Raw genomic sequence first — 23,037 nt, forward strand, 5'->3', positions numbered from 1 at the left:
GCAGACATCACTATGGCGTGTTCTCCAGCCAGAAGCCTGGAGACCTTGTTCCTGGAGACTGGAGCCTTCCTGGAGCCACTGGGACAAGCTGGCACTGGTGGGAGTTGGCAGAGAGCAAAGCTACAGTTTCACCTGCCCTAGGATTTGGGGGGGCCTAGGGCTTTGCACGTGGCTCCAGGCCCGCCCCCAGCCCAGTGAGGCCCAAGAGGGGTGACGCTCACCCTGGCCCTGCCCAGCAACTCTGCCACTTTCCCAGCTGCTCCCCAATCCCTGGTCCTGTCTTTCCAGGTGTGCTGGATGCTCTGGGTCCCTCCTTCCAGGCCCTTCTTCACAAACAGGTCCCCATGAGCCCCTGAGGGTCATTGTGTCAGTATGGGTCCCCAGCAGTGGGCCCAGCAGGTCGCAGTTCACAGAGCACTTGTCCACCATCTCACCTCACCTGGCTGCCGCCAGGAGGGAGATGGGACAGGCCCCGTGGTTCCCGTCTGCCTCCAAGTCTTCCCCGTAGAGGAAGTGCTTGGGGCACCATGCCAGGGCCCCACCTGCCCCCCATGGCCCATGATTGTCTGTGACATCCTCTCCCCATCCCTCCCCAGGTCCAGAGGGCCTGTGGGAAACAGAATCCTGCCTGCACGCTGTGTGGGAGGAAGGGGAAGGGGCTGGGTGGGTCCTCAGACTCCCCAGGGTAGAGCATGTCTAGCTCAGGCCCCGCAGGGCGATGCTAAGGGGATATGCCTTCTTGACGGGGTGCTCTCTACCTTTGATCTTGCAGTGACCATGGGACCATGCCAAGGGACCTGGCCTCATCCACACGACTTCCTCAGAGCCATCAGCTCTGGAGCCCGAGTGATCATCCCCTCCCCTTCCCTTATGCTGCCCCGCCATGTGTGTTTGCTGCTCCCACTTCCCGTCTGAGCCACCAGTGATCAGCTGGGCGATAGGACAGTAATTGCGCAGTGGGGACAGTTGTAAAGAGATAACGACCACGACCACGCCCAGCGGACAGTTCCACTCGCATGCTCTCATGAGCTCTTTGCATGTCTTGTATGAGGTTCAGAGCAGCAGATAGCTCGCCCAAGCTCACCCAGCCACCATGTGGCCAGGACAGACGTCAGCCCAAGACAGACTCCATCCCAGGCCTCAACAACCATCCTGCACACCCCGTCCCACCTCTCCTATTATCTGGTCTGGGCAGGGAAGGCTGGGGCCTGCAGAGCTTGTCCTCTCCCCCTGGGGCCCCAACAAGCATGGGATAGATCCAAGTCTTGTTCAACCCATAGGCGTGAGGGAAGGTGCGTTAGCACCACTCGCATCCCTATAGCGAGGCTTGTGCCTGGCATGTTACCGGTCTCCTCGAACCCCAACATAGCCCTCCATGGCAGTCCTATTGCTGTTTCTGCTTTACAGAAGAAGAAACTGAGGGTCAGAGGGGTCCCCAGGTACTGAGAAGAGGGTCTGAGTTAGGAGTGTCTGAATCCAAAGCCTGTGCTCGTCGCCTTTCCCCAGGGGTCTGCTGGGGTGTGGAAGCCTCTGTGGCTGCTGTACCCCAATTTCACAGCCCCTAGCAGCGTCCCTGGGTGGGCTGAGCAGCCCCCTCTGTAGGCGGTCACAGGGTGGAGTGAGACAGGAGCGCAGCCCAGTTCCCCACACTAGCCTTTCACAACCCAGCGGAGGGTGGCGTGGAGCAGGAAGGCCGAGAAAGAGGCCACAGGAAGCATAACACTGAGCAGTGTGTGTGGGGGGTGGGGGGGTGAGGGAGGTGGGGACAGGCCACACCACAGAGCCTGGGGCCTGAGGGACGCTCAGACACAGGGCTCTGGCCAGCGTGGGCAAGCCTGCCCAAGGATGATGACGCCCAGGGCCCTGGGGGTCCTGCTTTTCTCGCTCCTCTTGCTCTGGGCCTCAGGTGAGCAGCTGGTTCCTTGTCCCCCAGGAGACCCAGGGACAGGGAAGCGGGGATGGGTGGGGCTGTCTAGAGCGTGTCTGTCCAAGGAGCCCACCCCATTGACCTCAGTACCTTCTCTCACCCCATCCTCCGAGTGAGTTGTCATCCTGATAAACTTGGGTCAGCTCTGGGTCTCAGGTATCTTGTGCTCCCCACAGAGCTCCCCATACCCCCCCAGTCTGGGCTGTGTTTCCCTCACAGGCAGGCCCCAGACACACTCTTACCCAGCTGGCCTCCGGGCTTCTGGGGAAGGGGGTCAGGAGTCTCTGGAGGCTGAGGCCAGTTGGGGCTTATACGGTCCTCCCCTACCCCCTTGTCTGGCTCCTTCCACCCTGACACCCCCACCGGAGCTGGGAACAAGCCTCCCCTCCCCCACCCTCTCTGTCAGCCTTGTGCACACACATGCGGGGTTCTCCAAGGCACTTTGAGGACACCAGGCCTTGCCTTTGGCAGTTCTCTCTCCTGGGAAAGCCGAGGCCACCCCAGCCCAGCTGGCCAGATCTTACCTACCCTCCTTGGGGCCCTGTGATGTCGGCAGTGACCCCCTCGGGCAGAGGGAGTGCTCCCATCGCAGTGCCCCCAGTGCTCCTCCTGTTTTGTTCCTGATTTTTTGAGTGTCCTGCATGCCTGCCCAGCAGGGGGGCCATGTGGCTTTGGATGCATGGATCAACCTCTTTGGGCTTCAAAGAATCTTCTTCTCTTCGGTGAAGGGCAAAGTTCAGTCCTTGGCTCAAAAAGGAGGCAAAATGGCGGAGTTGTCCTCCTGGCAGAGCAAGCCAGCAGAACCCACAGATTCAGTCACTCAATAACCAGTCGTGGCTATCATCCAGTCTCCTGGGGCACATGGGGACACTGGGCCCTTCACGGAAGGCCCTTCACATAACCACACTGGTTGGGACTTCAAGGGTCCCCCGAGGGACTGAGGTGACCTATGGTGATGGGGGAGTTCCAGTCTGGGCAAAGTGTCAGCCGTTTGAACAGCATGAGGAGCCTTGAGAGGCTTATAAGGAGAGGTAAGTCTCTTTCTTTTGTGGACATTTCTGGGTCTGCGCATGGGTTCATTCATTCTGTAAACACTAATGGGGAATTCCGGGCTGTGCCAGGCTCTGGGCTGGAGACGCTGTGGCCATGGCAGAAAAAAGCAGGTCCCGGGATGCCTGGGTGGCTCAGTTGGTTAAGCAGCTGCCTTCGGCTCAGGTCATGATCCCAGTGTCCTGGGATCGAGTCCCACATTGGGCTCCTTGCTCAGCAGGGAGCCTGCTTCTCCTTCTGCCTCTGCCTGCCATTCTGTCTGCCTGTGCTCGCTCTCTCTTCCTCTCTCTGACAAATAAATAAAATCTTAAAAAAAAAAAAAAAAAAGCAGGTCCCTTCGGTGGTGAGCTGAAGGGAGGGGCAGGTAGCGTTCCCCTCACTCCTGGCCCTGCTCCCCCACTTGAACCTGGATTAAGGTGGTCCCTGGAGGCCAGATTCTGGGGCAGAGCGGGATGGCAGGGGTAGCACAGGTCTTAAATGGGGACCAGCATCGTCCTGCCCAATGCCTGGGCCAGGCTCTCTCTGTCTGGGCTAAATGCTTCCAATGTCTTCAAAAAGTAATCACAAAAAGGATAGTCATCTTTTCTGCACTTGCCCGAAGCTTCTCATGTATGACTGTGCCGAAATTTGGCAGCAGGCCAGGAGGGAGGCTCTGTGAACACCCGTCAGGGTGCAGCCCAACGTCCATTTGTGACCCCTCGGGCACACAGAGGGCAGGGATTACACGGAGAGTGGCGCCCCCCCTCCCCTCCCCTCCTCTCTCTTTTCCTCTCCCTCTGTTTCCCTCCTCTCTCTCCCCCTTCCTCCTTTATTTCAAAAGCAAACGAGGACCCCATTACATACATATTCATCTGACATTTGCTTCTTCCTATTAAACAGTGTCCTGAAGATCTTTCCTTTAAAGATTTATTTACTTATTTGTGAGAAAGAGAGAGAGCATGTGCACATGGGGGGAGGGGCAGAGAGAGGGAGAGAGATGCTGAAGGGGACTCCCCGCCAAGCACAGAGCCTGACTTAGGGCTCAGTCCCAGGACCCTGAGATCATGAACTGAGCTGAAACCAAGAGTCAGACGCTGAGCCTACTGAGCCACCCCGACGTCCTTTAACCTACCCCTTTTTAAAAAGCTCATACATCTGGACCCAGAAATTCCTAGGATCTTAATTTTTTTTTAAGATTTTATTTATTTATTTGACAGAGAGAGAGAGAGAGATCACAAGTAGGCAGGGGGGCGGGGGAAGCAGGCTCTCCACTGAGCAGAGAGCCTGATGCGGGACTCGATCCCGGGACCCTGAGATCATGACCCCAGCGGAAGGCAGAGTCCTAACCCACTGAGCCACCCAGGTGCCCCAACCTAATTTTTTTTTTTTAATGAATTCTTAACACAAGCTAACAAAGATGTAAGAGTGTTGTTCAAAATAGGAAAAAGGAAAAAAAGAGTGAGGATCCTGAAAGCCCACTAACAAAGGACCTGTTGAGAAAGTGTTACCACACCCACCCAGTAAAAAGAGGCATCAGTAGGCTCTGACGTGGAGAGCTCCTCAAGATACCTCGTTCAGTGATCGCGTTCATGTACATTTTTAAATGATTTACATTTAGATACTTGCCTACTTAACAAAAACTTCCATGAGGTTGTGCAGGGATCTGTCGCTGGTGGGGAACTCTGGAGTGTGAGCTGGGAGCTATGGGGATGTTTACTGCTCGTTTTGTGTTCTTGTGTATGGTTTTGAAAAAAACTGTGCATGTATTAATTTTGTTGATAGATCGGTAACTATGTAGACCTATAGGTAAGCCCAATGTAAATACACAACTATATAAACAGTTTTACAATGAAATCCTCACCTCCTGGAGTGATACTGACTCTTTAAACCTTTATGATGAGCTGTATCTTTTATGTATACAGATGGTCTCTAACCTTCCCCCAAACTCACAAGGAAGGTATTATTAGTCCCATTTGGCTGATGAGAAGAGGGTGCCTCAGAGAGTTTAAGTAACTTGCCTGAGGTCACACAGCTGGTAAGCTATGCCAAGCTCCGCCCCACCCCCCATATCAGGTGAAAGGGGAACTGAACAGGAAGTCACGAAAGTTGGTCTTGGAGCTGCCTCCTGCTGGTGCCCTTGCTCAAGTCACTGTGCTCCAGGGGCCCTCAGTGTTCTTTCCTCACCCCAGGAGGTAGCTTGTGAGGGTCATAATGAGAATGTGGGAGAAAGAGGCGAACCGAGATAGAACATGCCCAAGAGTTACACCAGGAAGCCACAGTTGCGAGGGCTTCGGAATGTCTGATGTGGAACAGCTGTGGAAAGCCCAGCAGACTTCCTGGAGGAGGTGGTAAAGGGTAATAGTACTAACATATGAATCCTTTAATCGACAGAGCCATGTGCCAAGCTCTTTGTACATATCTTCTGCAAAACATCTCACTGGCCCTATGAGGTGGGGGGGTCATATCTCCTTTTGCCCTGGAAACTGAGGCCCAGGGAGAGTGAGTCTGGCTCAAGTACACATAGCATGAATGGATGGGACTGAAATTCTAGCCCACATCACCAGACCCTGGAGTCTGAGCATCTTACCTCCAACCTCCTCCCTTGCTGCCTCCCCACCCAGCCCATTCACACCTTCTGCATCCCTCCTTCAGGCATGAAAAATTCTAACAACATAAGTGAGCAATGGAGGAGGAAAACTGAGCAACGGAGAAACGTCTGCCTGGGGCTCGTCAATGCGAACCAATATGAAGATTTCTACCTGGAGAACACTGCTGACTGCTTCACAAAGTGCTCGGAGTCAAGGAATGAATCCTGTGACCTGGAAAACTTGCAGAGGTAAGAGGGCGTTCTGACTTAGAGCAGGAATGTGGGGCCTCCTTTGACCGAGGCCGGGAGGCTGTTAGGAAGGGACCAAGCTCTCAGCTCATATAGCTTCTGAAAACGCTGCTCCCATCTCATCTTTCCACTCTCTTGTTTGATACCCACATTCCCTCCAATCCACTCACTGAGACTTCTCTGATCCAAGGATTGCAGAGATGAACCAGCCCCCATCCCTACCACTGTGGAAGGTCAGACACAGGCCCAAATGATGATGATTCTAGAGAGCAATCATAGAAAAAGGTGGGCGAGGCGCCAGGTTAACTCAGAGAAAGGAAGACTGCCAAGGCTTCACAGAGGAGGTGATTCACAAAAAGGCTTTGAAGACTGCATAGGAGTTTTCTAGTTGGATCTGAGCAATGTTAGAGCTACAGGCTTCAGAACTTCAGGGAGTATTGGGGGAGAACAGCAGTGCTTTGAAATGTGAAAGAGTAAGGTGCTGGGGATGGCGGCAACAATGAGGAGGTGGATTGGGTAGGGAATAGGCCAGAAATAAAAGCAGGGAGCAGAGTATGAAGGGTCAGGTACGCTATACCAGCATGGGAGGAGGTAGAGCAAGGACACATTTTAAACAGAGCAAGAGCATGGTCAGTTTTGCATTTGAGAAAGATTGCTCAGGTTTCAGGGAAAGGTACAAGGGTCGTGATGCAGGAGACGTGACCAGGTAGGATCCAAGCATGGTCTGGGTAGGTGTGAAGGCTGAACCACCACCTTCACCACCAACTGGCACAGTACATCTGGAAAGGAGGGATTGATTAGAAATATCGTACGATACAGAATCAGTAAGACCAAGACACTGATAAGACCAACAGGTTCAGAGATATGGGGATGAGGGAGAAGAAGGGGTTTAGAACCTAAAATCTCGAAGAATCAGGTTCAAAAATATTTTTGCCTCTCTCTCCTCCTCTCTGAATCAAAACTGGCCATCATTCTAAGATACTTGGACAAGCTCATAGCTGGTGCTCAATGCACGTTTGTTGAGAAAAACGAACGAAAACCCTGTGTTCTCAGGTTCAGTGTTAGGACAACAATCTGATTGAACTATGTCATTTCTGTGATCTGAAAACACTCCTATCCCCCATACCGAACCTCTTCCATTAGCTTCTTTGCTCTGGAAGGCTGTTCTGGGAATTCTTCTCTGTGCTGCCTTATGGTGACAATACGCATTTTGGAAAAAGCAGGGACTCTGGGGTCAGAAGATGTGGATTCTGTTCCCAAATCTAGCAGTTAACCTTCTTTATCTTCACACCCCCATAAAGTCAGTCTGGGCATCAACCCATTTCAACGTATGAATTTGCGGGGAGGCTCACAAACATTCCGTCTCTAACCAGGGCTGTTACGAATAAAGCTGCCAGGAACATTTTTGTACGTGTCTTTTCATGACCATCTACATTCATTTCTCTGGGGTGGGTACCTAGGAGTGGCAGTGATGTCAAAGGTAGATGTCTGGGGCGCCTGGGTGGTTCAGTGGGTTAAGCCTCTGCCTTTAGCTCAGATCATGATCTCAGGGTCCTAGGATCAAGCCCCGAGTAGGGCTCTCTGCTCTCAGCAGGGAGCCTGCTTCCCTTCCTCTCTCTCTGCCTGCCTCTCTGCCTACTTGTGATCTCTGTTTGTCAAATAAATAAATAAAATCTTAAAAAAAAAAAGGTAGACGTTTGATGAATTTTGGTCAGCACTGCTGAAGTCTTTTGTGCGGGTACATTTGTTTATACTCTCGCTGGCAACGTGTGAAAGTTCCTGCGATGCTTGGTATTACCAGTCGTTTTGGTTTTCGCCATTCTGGAAAGGATATGGTGGTACCTCATTTCCTTTTATTAATTTTGATAGCTTTGTAAAGGTACAACTTACATACTCTCCAGTCTATACATTGTTAGAGCACGGTTGAATAATTTAAGGTATATAATGCAATATAAGGAACCAATAAGACAATCATTTTACGGACACTTCCACCAGCCCCCAAAGGACCCTTGTGCCTGTTTGCAAGCCATCTGGGCTCGCATCCCCAGCCACTGTCCACCACTGATCTGCTTTCTACTTCCAGAGATTTGCTTTTTCTGGTTGTTTTCTAAAAGGGCATCATACAACATACTGTCTTTTGAGTCTTGTTTCCTTCACGTACACTGTTTTTGAGTTATATTCATACATTAGCCTGTATCAACAGTTTGCTCTTTTTTTTTTTTAATCACTGAGTAATATTTCATTGTGTGGACATGCTATGATGTGTTTATTCATTCATCAGTTGATGGACAATTGGATCGTTTCCAAATGAATATTATTCATTATGAATATAATGATTATGAATAAGGCTGCCATGAACGTTTGAATTCAGATCTTTGTAGACGTACGTTTTTGTTTCTTTTGGGTAAATGCCTAGGAACAGAATTGCTGGGATATCTGATATGCTTCGCTTTATAAAAAACACCCATCTGTTCCTCAAAGGATATCTTTTGCTTTCCCATCAGCATGAAAGAGGGCTGGCATTCTAGTCCATTTTTGCAACATTGTCAGTCTTCTCGGCTATTGTGGCCGTCTGGTGTCAGTGGTAGCTCACTGTGGTTTTAACTTGTGTTTCAGAAATGACCAGTGATGTTGAGCGTCTTTTCATGTGGTGATTAGCCATTTGTATCTTTTCTTTGGTAGAAATGACTATTCAAATCTTTCTTTTTTTAAATAGGGTTTTGTCTTCTCATTACAGAGTTTTAAGAATTACTTTTTTAAAAGATTTTGTTTATTTGAGAGAGGGAGAGAGAGAGAACATAAGCAGGGGGAGGGGCAGAGGGAAAGGGAGAAGCAGACTCCCTGCTAAGCAGAGAGCCTGATGTGGGGCTCGATCCCAGGACCCTGAAATCATGACCTGAGCTGAAGGCAGAGGCTTAACTGACTGAACCACCCAGGCACCCAGAGAATTCTTTATGTATTCTGCATGCCAGTCCTTTATCAGATGTCGATTTGCAAATATTTTCTCTCAGTGTATGTCTTGTCTCTTTGTTTCCTCAGTGATATCCTTTGAAGATCAAAAGCACTTAATTTTGAGGAAGTCAGATTTAAATGTGTGTTTGTGTTTGATATCATATCAGAGAAACTTTCATCCAGCTACAGATTTTCTAAATTTTCTTCTATAAGTGTATGTGGTTTTGGCTCTTAAAATTAGGTTATACATTTGGAGTTAATTTTTTATACATGTATGAAGTAGATGTCTTTATTATTATCATTATGATTATTTGCATTTGGGTATATGATTATTTCAACACCATTTATTGAAAAGAATGCTTTCTCCACTTAACTGCCTCTGGGAGGGCATTCCATTGATGGGCTAAATGGGAGCTCCTGGAATGTCTTCTCCCTACCAAGATAGTAAACCAGAAACCAAAGTACATCCCTGGGGAGAACTGCAGAGATTAACACCACCATAAAGGACTTGAGAGATGCAGGGGAGGGGCAGTGATGCCTATCATAGCTCAGTAACTGCCGATCTTAGCTCACCAGAAGCCAGCTGGACGTTGGGGAATGTCTGTGGACTATCCTACACTTAATAGGGCAGTGAGGGGCGCCTGGGTGGCTCAGTGCCTTCAGCTGAGGTCATGATCTCAGGGTCCTGGGATGGAGCCCCGCATCGGGCTCTCTGCTTGGTGGAGAGCCTGCTTCCCCCTCTCTCTCTGCCTGCCTCTCTGCCTACTTGTGATCTCTCTCTCTCTCTCTCTCTCTCTCTGTGTCAAATAAATTAAAAAAAAAAATTGGGCAGTGAATCCAATCGCAGCTGCGGTCCCAGAGGAAATCAACACAACCCCTGGCAACTGACACGTTGCATGGCTAATGCCTTGTTCTCTATCCCAGTTTTCAAGGGCTACTGGAAATGGTTTACTTTGACCTGGCAGAGCCAACAGTAGACTACCATGGTTTCCTCTATGCTCTGTCAATCCTCCTGATCTCTATCCTCATTCAGTTCACAGAGACCTTAGTAATCTTGACACTCTTCAGAGCACTGTTACTCTGGCCCACTATGTTGGCAACATCATGGGGATTGGATCTGATGAGTAAAATTAGCAAGTAGTTAAGATGCCTTAGGGAAACAGATGTGGACTAGAGGATGGGAAGTAAACCCCACAAGAATTCAGGAGCCCTTCACCTCAGGGAATTTTCTGGGCATTCAGAGGTCTGGAGAACATCACGATATCCATTCTGAGGGTGAAGGCAAGTTGTTGAGCCTCACACCATTTACAATGTTAAAAAAAAAAAAAAAAAAAAGGACAGTGTGGAAAAACACATCTCATGCAACCATGAACCAAAGATATCTGCCTGGCTATGCTAATATCAAAGAAGATGGTGTTTAAACAGGTGTCGACTTTGCCACTAAAAATTCGACTTTACATCTATGCTTTAGACTTTCTGACTCTGTGTTACATTTCACAACTAAAATAATTTTCAGGTGTTCTGAGAACCAAATCAGGAAATCTTCCCTCAAGAAAGGGAATTGCATTGTTTTGTGAGGCCAAAGAATTTTTAAGTGCATGTATCTATGCAAATATATATGTGTGTATTTATATAGAGAGAGAAATACAATTAAGTGCTTATATACATAATTATAATTCACTATTATATTTGGTAACAGTGAAAGTTACAATACTTCTTTATTTAGACTTTTAAAAGGTATATAAAAGCTAGACACTTTGTGTATCTCAGTCAATGGGTTTCAACAATCTCATTCTGCTGCTTCGGGCTGGCTGGTGTTCTAATGGCAGGTACTGGCTAAAATTCGAGTACCATCTGCTGGAGAGTCCGACGAGCATAGTGAATATGTCTTTTTTGAAGGCTGCTGTCCAGAATATCAGCACCCACATCTCAGAAGACCTGTTCTTCTCCCTGACACCTTCCCAGGTAAAGAGTTTCCTATCCCTGTTGGCTGGTTCTGACTCCATTTCCCTCCGCCATATTTTTCAGAATTCTGAGAGACTCCCGGTCTGTGTTGGGTGCCCACCAAAGCTTATCCCTTGTATGTCCCATTTGATAGCACTCTGTCACTTTGCTAATGAGTGAGTTGCTTGGGTGGGTGGATCCAGGTGACGATGACCCAGGGCATGAGGCTGGTATAATTCGGAAGACCACCCAATCGAGAGTCAGGGGATCTGGGTTCCAGTTCTGGACTCCCCACTCCTTTACTAGGCATTTTCCAGGAAACCCCTTCCCCTCTCTGGGCCCCAGAGCTCTCATCTGTAAGATGAGCTCTAGATTTACACAGGTCTGGATTTAAGTCCCAACTCTGCCCTTTACCAGCTAATGTGATATTGGGTGCATGACCGGAATTTTTTGAGCCTTGGTTGCCCCATCTGCAAAATGGTGCTGGCATGGCCCACTTGCAAGGTTGTGGGAGATAAGGCACTGGGAGTGCTGGGTGCAGGGGGCAGGGTGCAGTCTCCCTAAAAGGGTGAAGCTGAGTGAGGAAGTTCAGGCAGCAGGCAAGCTGGCCATCATCGAGGTCCTTCTAGATCTGTCTGGAAAAGAGGACATGAAAGAAAGGGCCCTTATTAATGTGACCCATCCTCTGCGTGGAGGCACCCACTGGCCCTGGAGATCACATCATGTCCTTTGACAAGGGTCCAGACTGAGAAGGAGAAAGTTGGGTCCTTTGCCTCCAACCTTACAATGTAAATTTCCAGCGCCTATGGGATGCCTTTGAGGCAGGACCCGGTGAGACCAGGCTATAGGCCCAGTGGACCAGTGAGGTCAAGAATGGACAAATCACCAATGAAATTTATTTTACTATTTTAACCATTGTTCACTTTTACAAAACTTGCTGTTGGGCAGGAGGTGGAACTCACATTCTGTGTGAAGTTTTATATTTTCCACCTCTGCTCACACGGTCTCTCTTCCTAGGGGCTTTATTCTTTCCAGTTATTACCAGGTCAGTACCCAGACACCATGATCCTAAAGTCTTGTGAAAGCACAGCTGCTGGCAGGACACAGGCCAGAAGTGCACCATAGCAGACCCCCCCTCACACACTTGCTGGTTGAACTTCACCGCCCACTCAGCCTGACTGTGACGGGAGGTCACACAGCTACCTGGTTAGCTCCATTCTCCATAGTGGGACAAACTGAGGGTCCATGAGGGCCACGGCTTCTCTGTAGGCTCACAGCCTGGACCGAGCCAAGCTAGCTGTGTGGCCCCAGGGGTCCTGCCTCTCAGAGTGATGCCCTCAGGTTCTGTCCCTCCCCCCGGTGCCTTAGTTTCCCCTCTGAAGTGGGGAAATGGCAAGAGCCCCATGTTGAATGCTGGAAGCCTGGGGCAGAGATGGGAGCTCTGGGGTCTGTGGTTCCAGGTTCCAGGGCTGGTGACAGAGGACGAGCATGAACACCCCGACAGAGTCCGGCTGCCCAGGAGTCTCTTTGAATCCCTGCAGGAGAACAGGTCGGAGGTCTTGCTGGCCATCACTATCCTGGACGTCGGTCCGGGGAATCTGTTCAAGGTGAGGAGACACCTAGTGGGGGCTCAGGGCAGCTCAGTGGGTCAATGCTCGGTTCACCAGGGCCCTGTGCCCCAGCTTGCCTTCTCTGGAGTCTTGGCTGTGGGTCCTCATGGGGATGAAGAAGGGGATGAGCCTGTGGAGAGCGTTTCTAAAGCGGCCTGAGGTCACCCCAGACTTCTGTCTCTGGAGTCTGTGCACTGCACACTCACACTGGTCACACTCAGATGTTTGGATCCACACGTCCGTGTCCTTGGACTTGTATGTGTAGCCCAAGTATCCCCCTGTGTGTCCTTGTGCATGGCCAAACGTGCATGTTCTTTCATACTCCTGGTGCACATGCCATCACGCGTGTTCCCGTGTGACTGTGTCTGCACAAGCAAGTGCACCCGTGTTCTTGCAAATGGGTTCTGGGCGAGCATCTTCAGAGGCGTGTAATGCACTCACGTGTGGATAGAGTGCACCATGAGTGCCCTCTGTTTGGAGGTGATCTCTCTTCCAGCCCTGTGCTCCTCCAGCTCAAAGGGCAGAGGAGCTCTGGGGCCAGCAGTGGAGAACTGTTGGGTGGATGGCTTTGCGACCAGTCCGCCTCAGTGCGGGGCTCCCTGTGATCCAGCCCGGGCAGGAGACTGCAGGGGGCCGCGAGAAGAAGGTTGCCCATGGTCCCTGGGTCCCCTGGTCCCCTAGCCACAGACTTTGCTCTCCAGGCAAGGGCCATGGGTCCTGGAGGTTCCCAGGAACCCCCATCAATGCTGGGCTGGGAAAGCGCCTTCTGAAGCCCGGTCCCCCATCTTTCTCCACAGGGCCCCCAGCTCAGCCTGGAGGACGGCAGCCGCGTGTTGAATAATCGCCTGGTGGGCCTGAGCTTAGGCAGTATACCTGTCAGAAGGCTGGCTGAGCCTTTGGAGATCACCTTCTCCCACCAGCACCTACCCCCAGTGAGCTCCCGACCCAAACCTGGCAGCTTCTGAGGGACAGACAGGCGGGGGGTCACGCACAAGCATATAGACAGCCAGGCGCAGGACTCTGCCCCTCCCAGCCTTCCACGTCCCCCCCGCCACTAAAACCACACACACGGGGACGCCCAGGGACCCATGCCACCTGCACACGAATGTCCACTTAACCCGCAGACACCCTCCCACTCGTGCTTACAGAGGAGCACCAAGGACGTGGCAAACCCATGAGCACGCACACGGGATTACACGCCCGCCCACATATACACTCCCCTAAAGGCACATGTACACAGACATGCTACCCTCCCCGCGCCGCAGCCCCACAGTGTCCACACCTCTCAACATGCTGATCCACACACACCAAATGGTGCACTTCATGGTCCTACATGACCCGTGGGGTGAACCTTGCTTCCTACCCAACGCACACCCCGGGGGTGGGGGTAGGGCAACCTGTCCTCTCCCTTCCCTTCCCCGAGCTCTGCTCTCCTCTCTCCCAACCTCCCCCTGCCTCATCCTGCCTCCCCCTGACTCCCACTCTCTGGTTTCAGAACATGGCCCTCAGCTGTGTGTTCTGGGATGCGACTAAAGGTAGGAAGGGAGGGTGTGGGGGCCAGAGATCCACAGGTGGGGGCCCCTCCCCTCCCTTCCTTCCTCTCTGGCCCCCTCCACTCCCCCAAATGCTCATCCACTCCCCTATGTTCCCTGCCCTTCCTGTCCACGGTCAACAGGAGACTGGTCTTCCATGGGCTGCTCCACGGAGCTCAGAGCCAGGAAGACCATCTGTCGCTGTGACCATCTGACCTTCTTCGCTCTGCTGCTGGTAAGGGTCCACCCACCCTGATCCCAGCAGTTCTGGAGGCACCGAGGTTTCCTGGCAGGGTCCAGAGCCTCTGGGATGTGTGAGGCCTGGCCTCCAACTGATGGGGTCCTGGTTTGGGGGGGGGTCGCCCACAGAAGCCGATCTTGGACCAGGCCACCGTCCAGTCCCTCATTCGCATTTCCCAGGCTGGCTGCGGAGCCTCTATGATCTTCCTGGCCTTTACCATTGTCCTCTACGCTGCCCTAAGGTGGGTGATCCCCCACCCCCATCCCAAGTCTCCCGCTTGTCCTCAAGGGTGGGAGCAGAACAGGTTAGAAAGCTCCCTGTTTGTGCAGCTTTATACTGATAGCCTCTCCAAACTTTACTTTCCTCATCTATAAAATGGGGTTGGGGGTTGAAATGTGTCAGAGCTATTTCAGTTGGTAGTGGCAGGAACTCAACTCAAATTCACTTAAACACAATGGGGAATATGTGGTTGGTGGAATGATGCTCCCTTCAGGCATGGTTGGATCCAGGGGCTCAAAAGATGTCCCCCGGACTTGCACTCCCTCTGCCTCTCCCAAATTTGCTTTCTCCTTTGTCAGCCATGTCAAGCAGCTTCTTCACTCTCAGGGGCCTTGGGAAGCCCAGGGATTGTCTCACAGCTTCTTAGCTTGCTAGGCAGCAAATTTTCTATACCAAATTCCAACACTGAAGCCTTTTTTTCTCAACATTTTATTTTGATATAATCGTCGACTAACAGGAAATTACAATAATACTGTATAGAGTCCCTTGGTTTCTTTATCCAGCTTTTCCTGGTGGTAACATTTTCTAGAACTGTAGTATCATACCAAACCAGGAAATCGACATTGGTACAGTGCCAGAGGACATCTTCTGTAAATTTTTACATGCATTTGTGTGTGTGTGTGGTGCGGGGTGGGGGTGGGGGGTTCTATGCAATTTTATCCCACATATAACCAGAGCAGAGTTTTGCTGTTCTCACTTGGGTCATGTGCCCATGTGGTCAAGAGATTGATGACACTGATTGGCCAGGCCAGGTCATATGATTGCTCTTGGATATGAGCCAACAAAAGGCCAACCTCACCCCAAACATCAGGGCTGCCAGCAGGGAAGGGTTTTTCTCAGAGACACGTAGGTCTGTTTCCAGAAGGAGGAGCAGGTGGAGGACAGGCAGAGATCACTGTGGCCTGTGCTTAGGCTCTCTGGGTCCAGACCAGGGCTCTCCATGTACCTCTTTGCCTCTGTCCTCAACTGGCCCTGGGCTGCAGCCCTGTCTAGCATCCCCCCACCCCATCTCAGACTAAAGCATGAGTGTGAGCAGTGCTAGCCCTGCTCCCCACCAAGTCCGGTCATGGAGCACAGTCCCCATTCCCAATAAGGTGAGTGGGACTTGCCAGTGGTGGACCTCGTGAGCCAGGCCTGGCACGCTGGGAGGACTCGTCACCATCTGTCATGGGTGGGCCTTGACATCTCAGGTGAGGTGGACACGATGCCTCATACTCCCATCTAGGCCCCTGGGCTTCTATCCCTCCAATGAGAGCCCTCGGAATCTGATTTGCTAGGAATTCCGAGTGGGAGCTCCACAGAGAGGGAGTGAGTCCCCATCCTCTCTGGGCCTCACCCTACTACATCCTGGCCTCCTACCTCTGTGCCCTGTTGGTCAGTCCATTCACTCAAATAATGCGGGCAGGGCCCCCTGCTGCCTGTTGTGCTGGCGCTGAACAAATCACAATGAAATCTATTTTACCGTTAACGTCAGAGGGGAGGGGAGGGGGCTACCCTGTGCTGCAGGAAACTTCCAGATCAGCATGGGCTAAGTGGCATTCAGAGACAGCTTCCTGAGGAGGAAATGCCCAGGGAAGTTTCTGAAGGAAGAGTAGGAAAAGGCATTGAGAGCAGAGAGCAGAGCAGAGGCGAAGTCTGGGAGGAGTGGAAAAGCAGGGTGCAGTCAGGGAATTGCCAAGTGTGCGGTTTGGCTCTAGCACGGCGTGGAGGATGAGGCCTGTGGGACGTGGACCCTCCCAGGGCCCTGTAAGCCAGGAGAGAGAGAGAGCTCCTGTGCCCCAGCCCAATGGCACTCACCCTGGGTGGGCAGGTGCTGGCAGGGGCGGACCAGGGGCGGTGGGGTGGGGAGCCTTGGGTGCAGGTCCTCCCCGACAGGAACTGTGGCCCCGCCTCCTGCCGCCTCTCATGGGCCTTCTCGCCCCAGGTGCTACTGGCAGAGGTTCAAGTCAGAAGACGCCCCCAAGATCCATGTGGCCCTGAGTTTGAGCTTGTTTCTCCTGAATCTCACCTTCTTCTTCAATATGGGGCACGGTCCCCAGCTGTCGGGTGCCACCTGCCGGGCCCGGGCGGCCGTCTTCCACTACTTTCTGCTCTGCACCTTCACCTGGATGGGCCTGGAAGCCTTCCACCTCTACCTGCTCGTCATCAAGGTCTTCAACACCTACTTTGGGCACTACTTCCTGAAGCTGAGCTCCGTGGGCTGGGGTAGGTGCAGCTCGGGTGGGCGGGGAACGTGGCCGGGATTGGGAGGGGCAGGAGGAAGAACTGTTTAGGGCAGAGAGGTGTCTCCCTCTCTCAGACAGGCTCAGGGCTTGAGGCCCGGGCAGCTGGAGGGGATTCTGGAGGAGGACGTGCCAAGGGAGCCCCAGCAATGCCGTACCTCCTCCCCCGTTGTACCCAGGCCTGCCTGCCCTCATCGTCTTTGGCACCGGGACTGCGGACAGCTATGGCCGCTACACCATCCGTGACAAGAGCAACGTCACCACCCTGGAGCTGTAAGAGGGGGTTGGGGGCGGGCAGCAGTGACATCAGGCCCCTGGCTGCACACAACTGGGCCAGTGGGATGTCTCGGGAGAGGAGGGGATCCTGGGAAGAGAGACCAAGTGGAGGCAAAGGACTCTCCAGCTAGCTCACAGTCTGCAGGGGTAAACTGAGGACTGGAAGGAGAAAGTGCAACGAGACGGGGGGTCTGAGACGGGAGAGAGTGAGCTGTGGCAGGATGCCTTGCTCTAGCCTGGCCACCACCAACCCGTATAGCACCTTTGGGCAGATTTAAAAAGGTATCCCCTCCCTCCCCACTCTGCGAACCTGCCGTGCCGGGGGCTCAGCCTGGGGAATGGGAGGTGAGCTAGATTTCAGCCTGACCTGCCCGCCCCCCACCCCAGCCAGGTGCCCTTGTGCAGGACCCAAGCTGCCCAACGTTGGTGGCAGGCCTGGTTCTAGCTAGGTGCTGCCTCTGAATTTCTATGTGGGCTAGCCTGGCCTCCCCTGGGGCCTCAGTCTCCTCATTTGTACTGGGGTGGGGGGTGGTGATGGACATTCTCTTGGGTCTTTTGCTCTGCAGTGCAGGAAGCATGGGGCTGAGTAAGCCTTCTCCAAGGTGCCCTCCCCAGAGCCCATGGCTCTGTGCTAAGAGAGGCTGGTGGGGTGTTGGTCCTGTCCCTAGAGCCTCAAAGGCAGGGGCCACAGGGGCTGGGGAGGTGACATATGTGCACACAGGGGCCCAGGTGGGGACTGTAGTAGATTGGCAGTCGCATACCTACCTAATGTCCCTCAGTTGGGCATGCAAAGAGCTGCCAACTGTATGCTTTTGTAAGAAAAGCAGAGGGGTGCCTGGGTGGCTCGGTGGTTGAGCATCTGCCTTTGGCTCGGGTCATGATCCCAGGGTCCTGGAATTGACCCTGGAGTCCTAGGATCGAGCCCTGAGTCCTACTCTCTGGTCAGTAGGGAGTCTGCTTCTCTCTTGGCCTCTCCCTACCTCTCCCCTACCTCCCACTGCTCATGCTTCCTCCCTCACTCTTCCTCAAATGAATAAATAAAATCTAAAAAAAAAAAAAAAAAGGAAAGCAGAAATCTGGATGCTTATGCCAAACCTCACGCTTTTTAAAGGGTGGTCATTAGTTTAATTTTTTTTACAATACAATGTGGGGTAAACCAAACATGTTTTGGGGCCATATTGGCTCCTTTGCACTTGCTGGTCTGAAGACATGGCAGATTGGAGCCTCATGACAGCCCCTCCCCAGGAGAATATGGGGGGTTGGTGGGGGGTGGGGGTGGGGGAAGGGGTCTTTTGGGTCACAGAAAGTCGGTCAGGGGAGAGTGCCGGGGACTTGCTGGGTGGGGGCACGTCTCCAGCCCTAGTGGCCGTCTGCCTCCTCCAGGTGCTGGTTCCAGGAGAAGACGGATGTCTCTGTCCTCTATGTCACCGTCCACGGCTACTTCATCGTCACCTCCCTCTTCAGTGCTGTGGTCCTGGGTCTGGTGGCCTGGAAGATTTTCACTCTGCCCAGGGCCACAGCAGGCAAGGAGCAGGGACCGAACTGGAAGGGGGTCCTCACCGTGCTGGGGCTCTCCAGCCTGGTGGGCGCCACGTGGTGGCTGGCCATCCTCACGCCGCTGGGCTGGTCCACCATCTATATCTTCGCCCTCTTCAACTCCTTGCAAGGTGAGGCTCCGGGGCCAGGCATGTGATGCTTCGCCTAATCTGTGAGATGGTGTTTTGGGTGTATGTAGAGGGGTGGATGGCAAGACACAGGATTCTGCTCGGGCTGGCTGACCTCCTGGGAGCTGGCACCAGCCACCCAACTGAAGCCGATACTTCCCCTATTTTTCCTTCCAGAGCTGTGTGTAGTGTCTTACCCTCTGTCTGTGCAAACTCCTTCCCTCTCTCCACTGGCCCTTTCCCACCCGGGGTCCCAAATGGTTTTTTCCATCCCATATGACCTTCCCTGGCATGTGGTTTGATTCAGCTTGGTCTGTGTTCTTAGGAGAGTCAAGGATCAGATCAGGCCATCTTGGGCTAGGTGTCCACCTCTGGTCCAGGCAGCTGTGACCAGGAGGTCAGGGGCACGTGACATGACGGGCACATGATGCGGATCGTCTGTAAGGAATTGTGGTGGCAGAAGAGCGTGATTAGCAGAGGAAATGACTGATAGGTGTGCTCCCTGCCCCTGCAGGGTCTTTCCTTCGATATCCAGGGGTCGGGATCGAGCCCTGAGTCCTACTCTCTGGTAGGAGAGGTCCAGGCGTCCGGGGTGTGACTGATGGCTCCCCCTTCCTCTTCGCTCCCACACAATGTCATACACAGGCATCACAGCCTAAGAGAAACTGCTGTGAAGGGACTGATGAGGTGTGCTTTGACTTTGAGTCCAAGTCTCACATCAGTGGCCGGAGGCCCACCCAAACAGGGCTGACTCCCAGGGCCTCCTGAGGCCCTGTGGCATTGCGGTTGGGGGGCCGTGGGGATAAGCAGACCTGGAAGGGAACCCTGGTTCCACACACCACCTCAGCAAGTCCCCTAGCCCCTCCAATCATCTTTAAAGCTGGGACAAATCTGGTATTTTTCTCATCAGATTTTGCGATGAGTAACTGAGCTAATGCTTGTGGAAGACACAGATGGTCCCCCAGGGAAGAATCATGAGTCCGCATCGGGGACATCCCGGGGTTGGGGAGGGAGGCACCTTGAAACTAGACTGTGTCAGTATTCTTCCAGGGGCCACCTTTTGTGTTTAAGCCTGAACACTTGAATCTACACCTAACCCAAGATGGCCTGATCTGATCTGTGTTTAAGCCTGAACACTTGACTCTATGGAGCTGAGTGCAAGTGCCTCAGTACGTTGCTCTTCCAAACACAATGGTCCTTAGTGTGCTGGAACGCGTCTCCATCATTTGGTGGTTGTTTCGAGTTTTAGTTGTAAACTCCTTTTAAACCCATACAGCATTTTGACTTTTCTATCAATTTCTGTGCTTACTCTAATTTTCATACCTCCCACTTTCCTGCTTCTTCCTGCTGGCGGGATTCCCGGAATAACTCTTAGCGGAGCATGGCAGAAGCTGGTCTGCATGGAAATGCCTTTATTTCACTCTTCCCTTTCTGTGATAGCTGTACATCTATGTGATTGTCAGGGCCTCCATTTCTCTCTTCCAAGATTTCTCTTTGGTTCTTGGTGGGGCATCGGTTTCGTTTTTGCCCATTGTTTCTTTCCATCAGTTCTTGAACTTTTGTAATGGAGCGATCTGTCTCTGTGCAGCGGCTGGCCAGGCTGCCCAGCACCCGGTGTGTGTGGGGGAGTCCGCACACAGGCTCACGGAGGCCCCCTCCTTCCCAACAGGTGTCTTCATCTTCTGCTGGTTCACCATGCTCTACTTCCCCAGCCGGAGCGCCGTGGCCTTCTCCTCTAGCGTGCCCCGAGCCGACCAGGTCCACACCATGTCTCATGAATAGGAGGCCTCCGTGGGGTCAGGCTGGGAACCGGCCTCACGTTCTGGACTCAGCTCTGACTCCCCAGGTGGCCTCAGGCTGCCCCCTGTCTCGCTCTGGGCTTCAGTTTCCATGTTTTTACAATGCGGCTGGGGAGGGAGGAGATGGGGACCAGGGGGGACCACCTGGCCTCAAAGGTTCCGTCCAGATACTCTGATGGGTCCTGAAGTCCACGAATCGAGGATAGTAGGAATCTAAGTTTCTGATTCCCCGAAGACCCCTGCCAGCACAGAGAGGTGCCCCCTCATCCCTACCCCCACCTGAAGACCCCTGCCAGTACCGCCCCCTCTCCCCACCCCCACCTCCTCTGCCTTCATAGCCAAGCAGCTCACCTCTGCCTTTGGCCACCTTCTGGTCTCCCCTTGAAGGAACCCAGCCTCTCCCCTTCCTCCCCCTTCCATTGCCCCCCCACACCCCCACCCTATGGCTGCCTGTCCCCACCCCCTCAGGCACTGGGGCAGTTGTGGACTAGAGCTTTAGGTCTATCTTCAAGGAATGAGCTCCCGCCATTCAACGGGCTGCCAACCCTCCAGCTCTCCCGGGACACAGAATTTCAGAGAATGCCATTTCTTCGGTAGTGGATGTCATACCACTAGTGGCTGCCCCCGGGTTCTGACGGCTGCTTGTGTGGTCCGACCTCCAATCCGCCCGTCCCTGTGAGCTGGAGGGCGAATGGTCCAGAGCTCTGCACATGGGAGGGCCGAGGGCCAGGGCAGGGGAGCCGCGGGTGGAGCTAAGCGGAGAGAGAGCAGGCTTTTCCCCCAGAATCCCATGCAGCAGGCACGTCGGCCTCACTCCCCAGCTCAGCCCGGCCCGAGCCTGGCACGGTTCAGGCCCCAAATAAGTATCTGTTGGCTGAAGAGCTGGATGTGCGAGTTTGGTATCTGCTGGGCAGGGTTCTGAGCTGGGGAGGGTCTTGGGCCAGATGCAGCACGGGTCTGTGTCACCTCCAGTGGCTGGCCTCTGTTTCACAACATTGCGCTGGTTTCCTCAGTAGGAAACAGAAGAGGCAGGGATGAGAGAGAGAGAGAGATAATCAACAGATAAACCAACTCAAAGAAAGAAAAAAAGAGTGGAGGGGAGAGAAAGACGGCAGCATCCTGGCCAGTCACCCCAGGCAATCATGCCCCAGCTCCAACCTTAAGTTCCTAACGCCTGGGGCCATCTCGCCTTCCCTGCTTACCGCACCCGCCCCTTGCCAGTGTGCTTTGCCAAGGTCAGGCACCTGCTAGAGGTGAGAAGCCACTATTAGGAGACTGTCCCCCACAGTCCCTTGGCTGCCAGCTCGCCTCCTGCTCCCTGATGCCCGTGCCCCGTGGATGTCCTCTCTTCTCCCTCCTCCCACCGAGCAAACGGATGAAAGACAGGAAGGCAGAGGCCCTTGCTTTATGCAAGCGGCTGTGTTCCTAGAAGAGAAATTCTAGGGTGTGGACAATTGCAACAGTCAGAGCCACATTATATCAGGTTTTGTGAACAAGCTTGGTGGGTTTGGGGACTTACGTTTACAGACATCTGATTCTCACGCTGGAGGGCTGGGCTCCCTGACCCCCAAATCTCAGAGTTTCTGAACACAACCCTGCGTGCTCTACAGCTGCTTCCATGTCTGATGGGCCTGGGTTCAAAGCCCGGTGCTGCTACTTAGGCCCTGTGTGATGCGGGGCATGTCACCTCACCTCTCTGAGCCTCAGTGTCTCCGCCCATAAAAATAGAGGTCATCAAGTTCTTCCCTCGACTTGAGAGCATTAAGTGAGGTGGCAAAATTCAAGACCCTGGTATTGGAGACTCCTGCGGCTTAAAGAAAGGGCAGCGGGGTTGGGACGCCTGGGTGGCTCAGTTGGTTGGACGACTGCCTTCGGCTCAGGTCATGATCCTGGAGTCCTGGGATCGAGTCCCGCATCAGGCTCCCAGCTCCATGGGGAGTCTGCTTCTCTCTCTGACCTTCTCCTCGTTCATGTTCTCTCTCACTGTCTCTCTCTCAAGTAAATAAATAAAATCTTTAAAAAAAAAAAGAAAGGGCAGGGGGCACCTTTGTGTGAAGCGTGAGCCTTTGAGACCTGTGGGTAACATGGGAGGGGTATGAAGGGCTAAATCTACCTTCCAGATTCCTTCTACAGCCCCTGCCAAGTGGACACCAAGTGGACTGGCCCCCTGTGTGGGAGGAGGAAATCGAGGCTCAGAGAGGTCCAGCAACCTGCCCAAGGCTACTCAGCACACAGGGCTGATGCAGAGCTGGGCTTTTCTGAGCTGCCCATTCTTCCTCCCAGAGCATTTCCTGGGTTCCAGAACTATTGCCTCCGCTGTGATCCCTGAGTCTCCTGAGGCTCTGGGTTTCCCAGTTGGATGTGGGAGCAACAAAACCATAGCCACCAAATGGGCTGGATTTCCTGGTGCCAATGGAGAGAGAAGACGGGGAGATGTGCTTAATGGTGGGGATGTGTCCCTTTCCACTGACTGTCTAGCCCAGGGCCAGGCAGGGGCAGAGGGGCTGGGGTCCCTCATTACCTGGGGTCACCCTAAAAGCGGCTCCAAGTACCAAGCTGAGCACGTGCTAAGAGCAGGTGGTAAAAATGCACCCCAAGTCCCAGTGCAGATGGATGGGGCTCCACCATCACCACAGAACCACAGCAGCAGTCTGGGAGATGGGCGGCACCAGGCTTAAAGGCACAAGGCACAAACTCCAAGGTCAGCCCATCTGGACCACATTCTC

At 53.0% G+C, this 23,037-nt stretch overlaps 1 protein-coding gene across 2 annotated transcripts; it reads left to right on the forward strand.

Moving 5' to 3' along the window:
- Nucleotides 1-88: 88 nt before the first annotated feature.
- Nucleotides 89-21,331, forward strand: ADGRG3 (adhesion G protein-coupled receptor G3). Of its 2 annotated transcripts, none has more exons than XM_032326198.1 (12): nt 89-1,906; nt 5,609-5,792; nt 10,574-10,709; nt 12,149-12,295; nt 13,096-13,230; nt 13,794-13,833; nt 13,974-14,065; nt 14,200-14,312; nt 16,275-16,555; nt 16,752-16,845; nt 18,232-18,515; nt 20,182-21,331. In XM_032326198.1, exons 1-12 carry the CDS (start codon nt 1,846-1,848, stop codon nt 20,292-20,294), a joined length of 1,680 nt encoding a protein of 559 aa, XP_032182089.1. In that variant the 5' UTR covers nt 89-1,845; the 3' UTR covers nt 20,295-21,331. The 2 variants fall into 2 exon arrangements, with proteins under 2 accessions (XP_032182089.1, XP_032182090.1); XM_032326199.1 differs by lacking the exon at nt 89-1,906 and adding an exon at nt 2,877-2,958.
- Nucleotides 21,332-23,037: the final 1,706 nt, after the last annotated feature.

The sequence above is a fragment of the Mustela erminea genome, chromosome 19 (genome assembly GCF_009829155.1).
Source record: "Mustela erminea isolate mMusErm1 chromosome 19, mMusErm1.Pri, whole genome shotgun sequence".
NCBI classification, from domain to species: domain Eukaryota; kingdom Metazoa; phylum Chordata; class Mammalia; order Carnivora; family Mustelidae; genus Mustela; species Mustela erminea.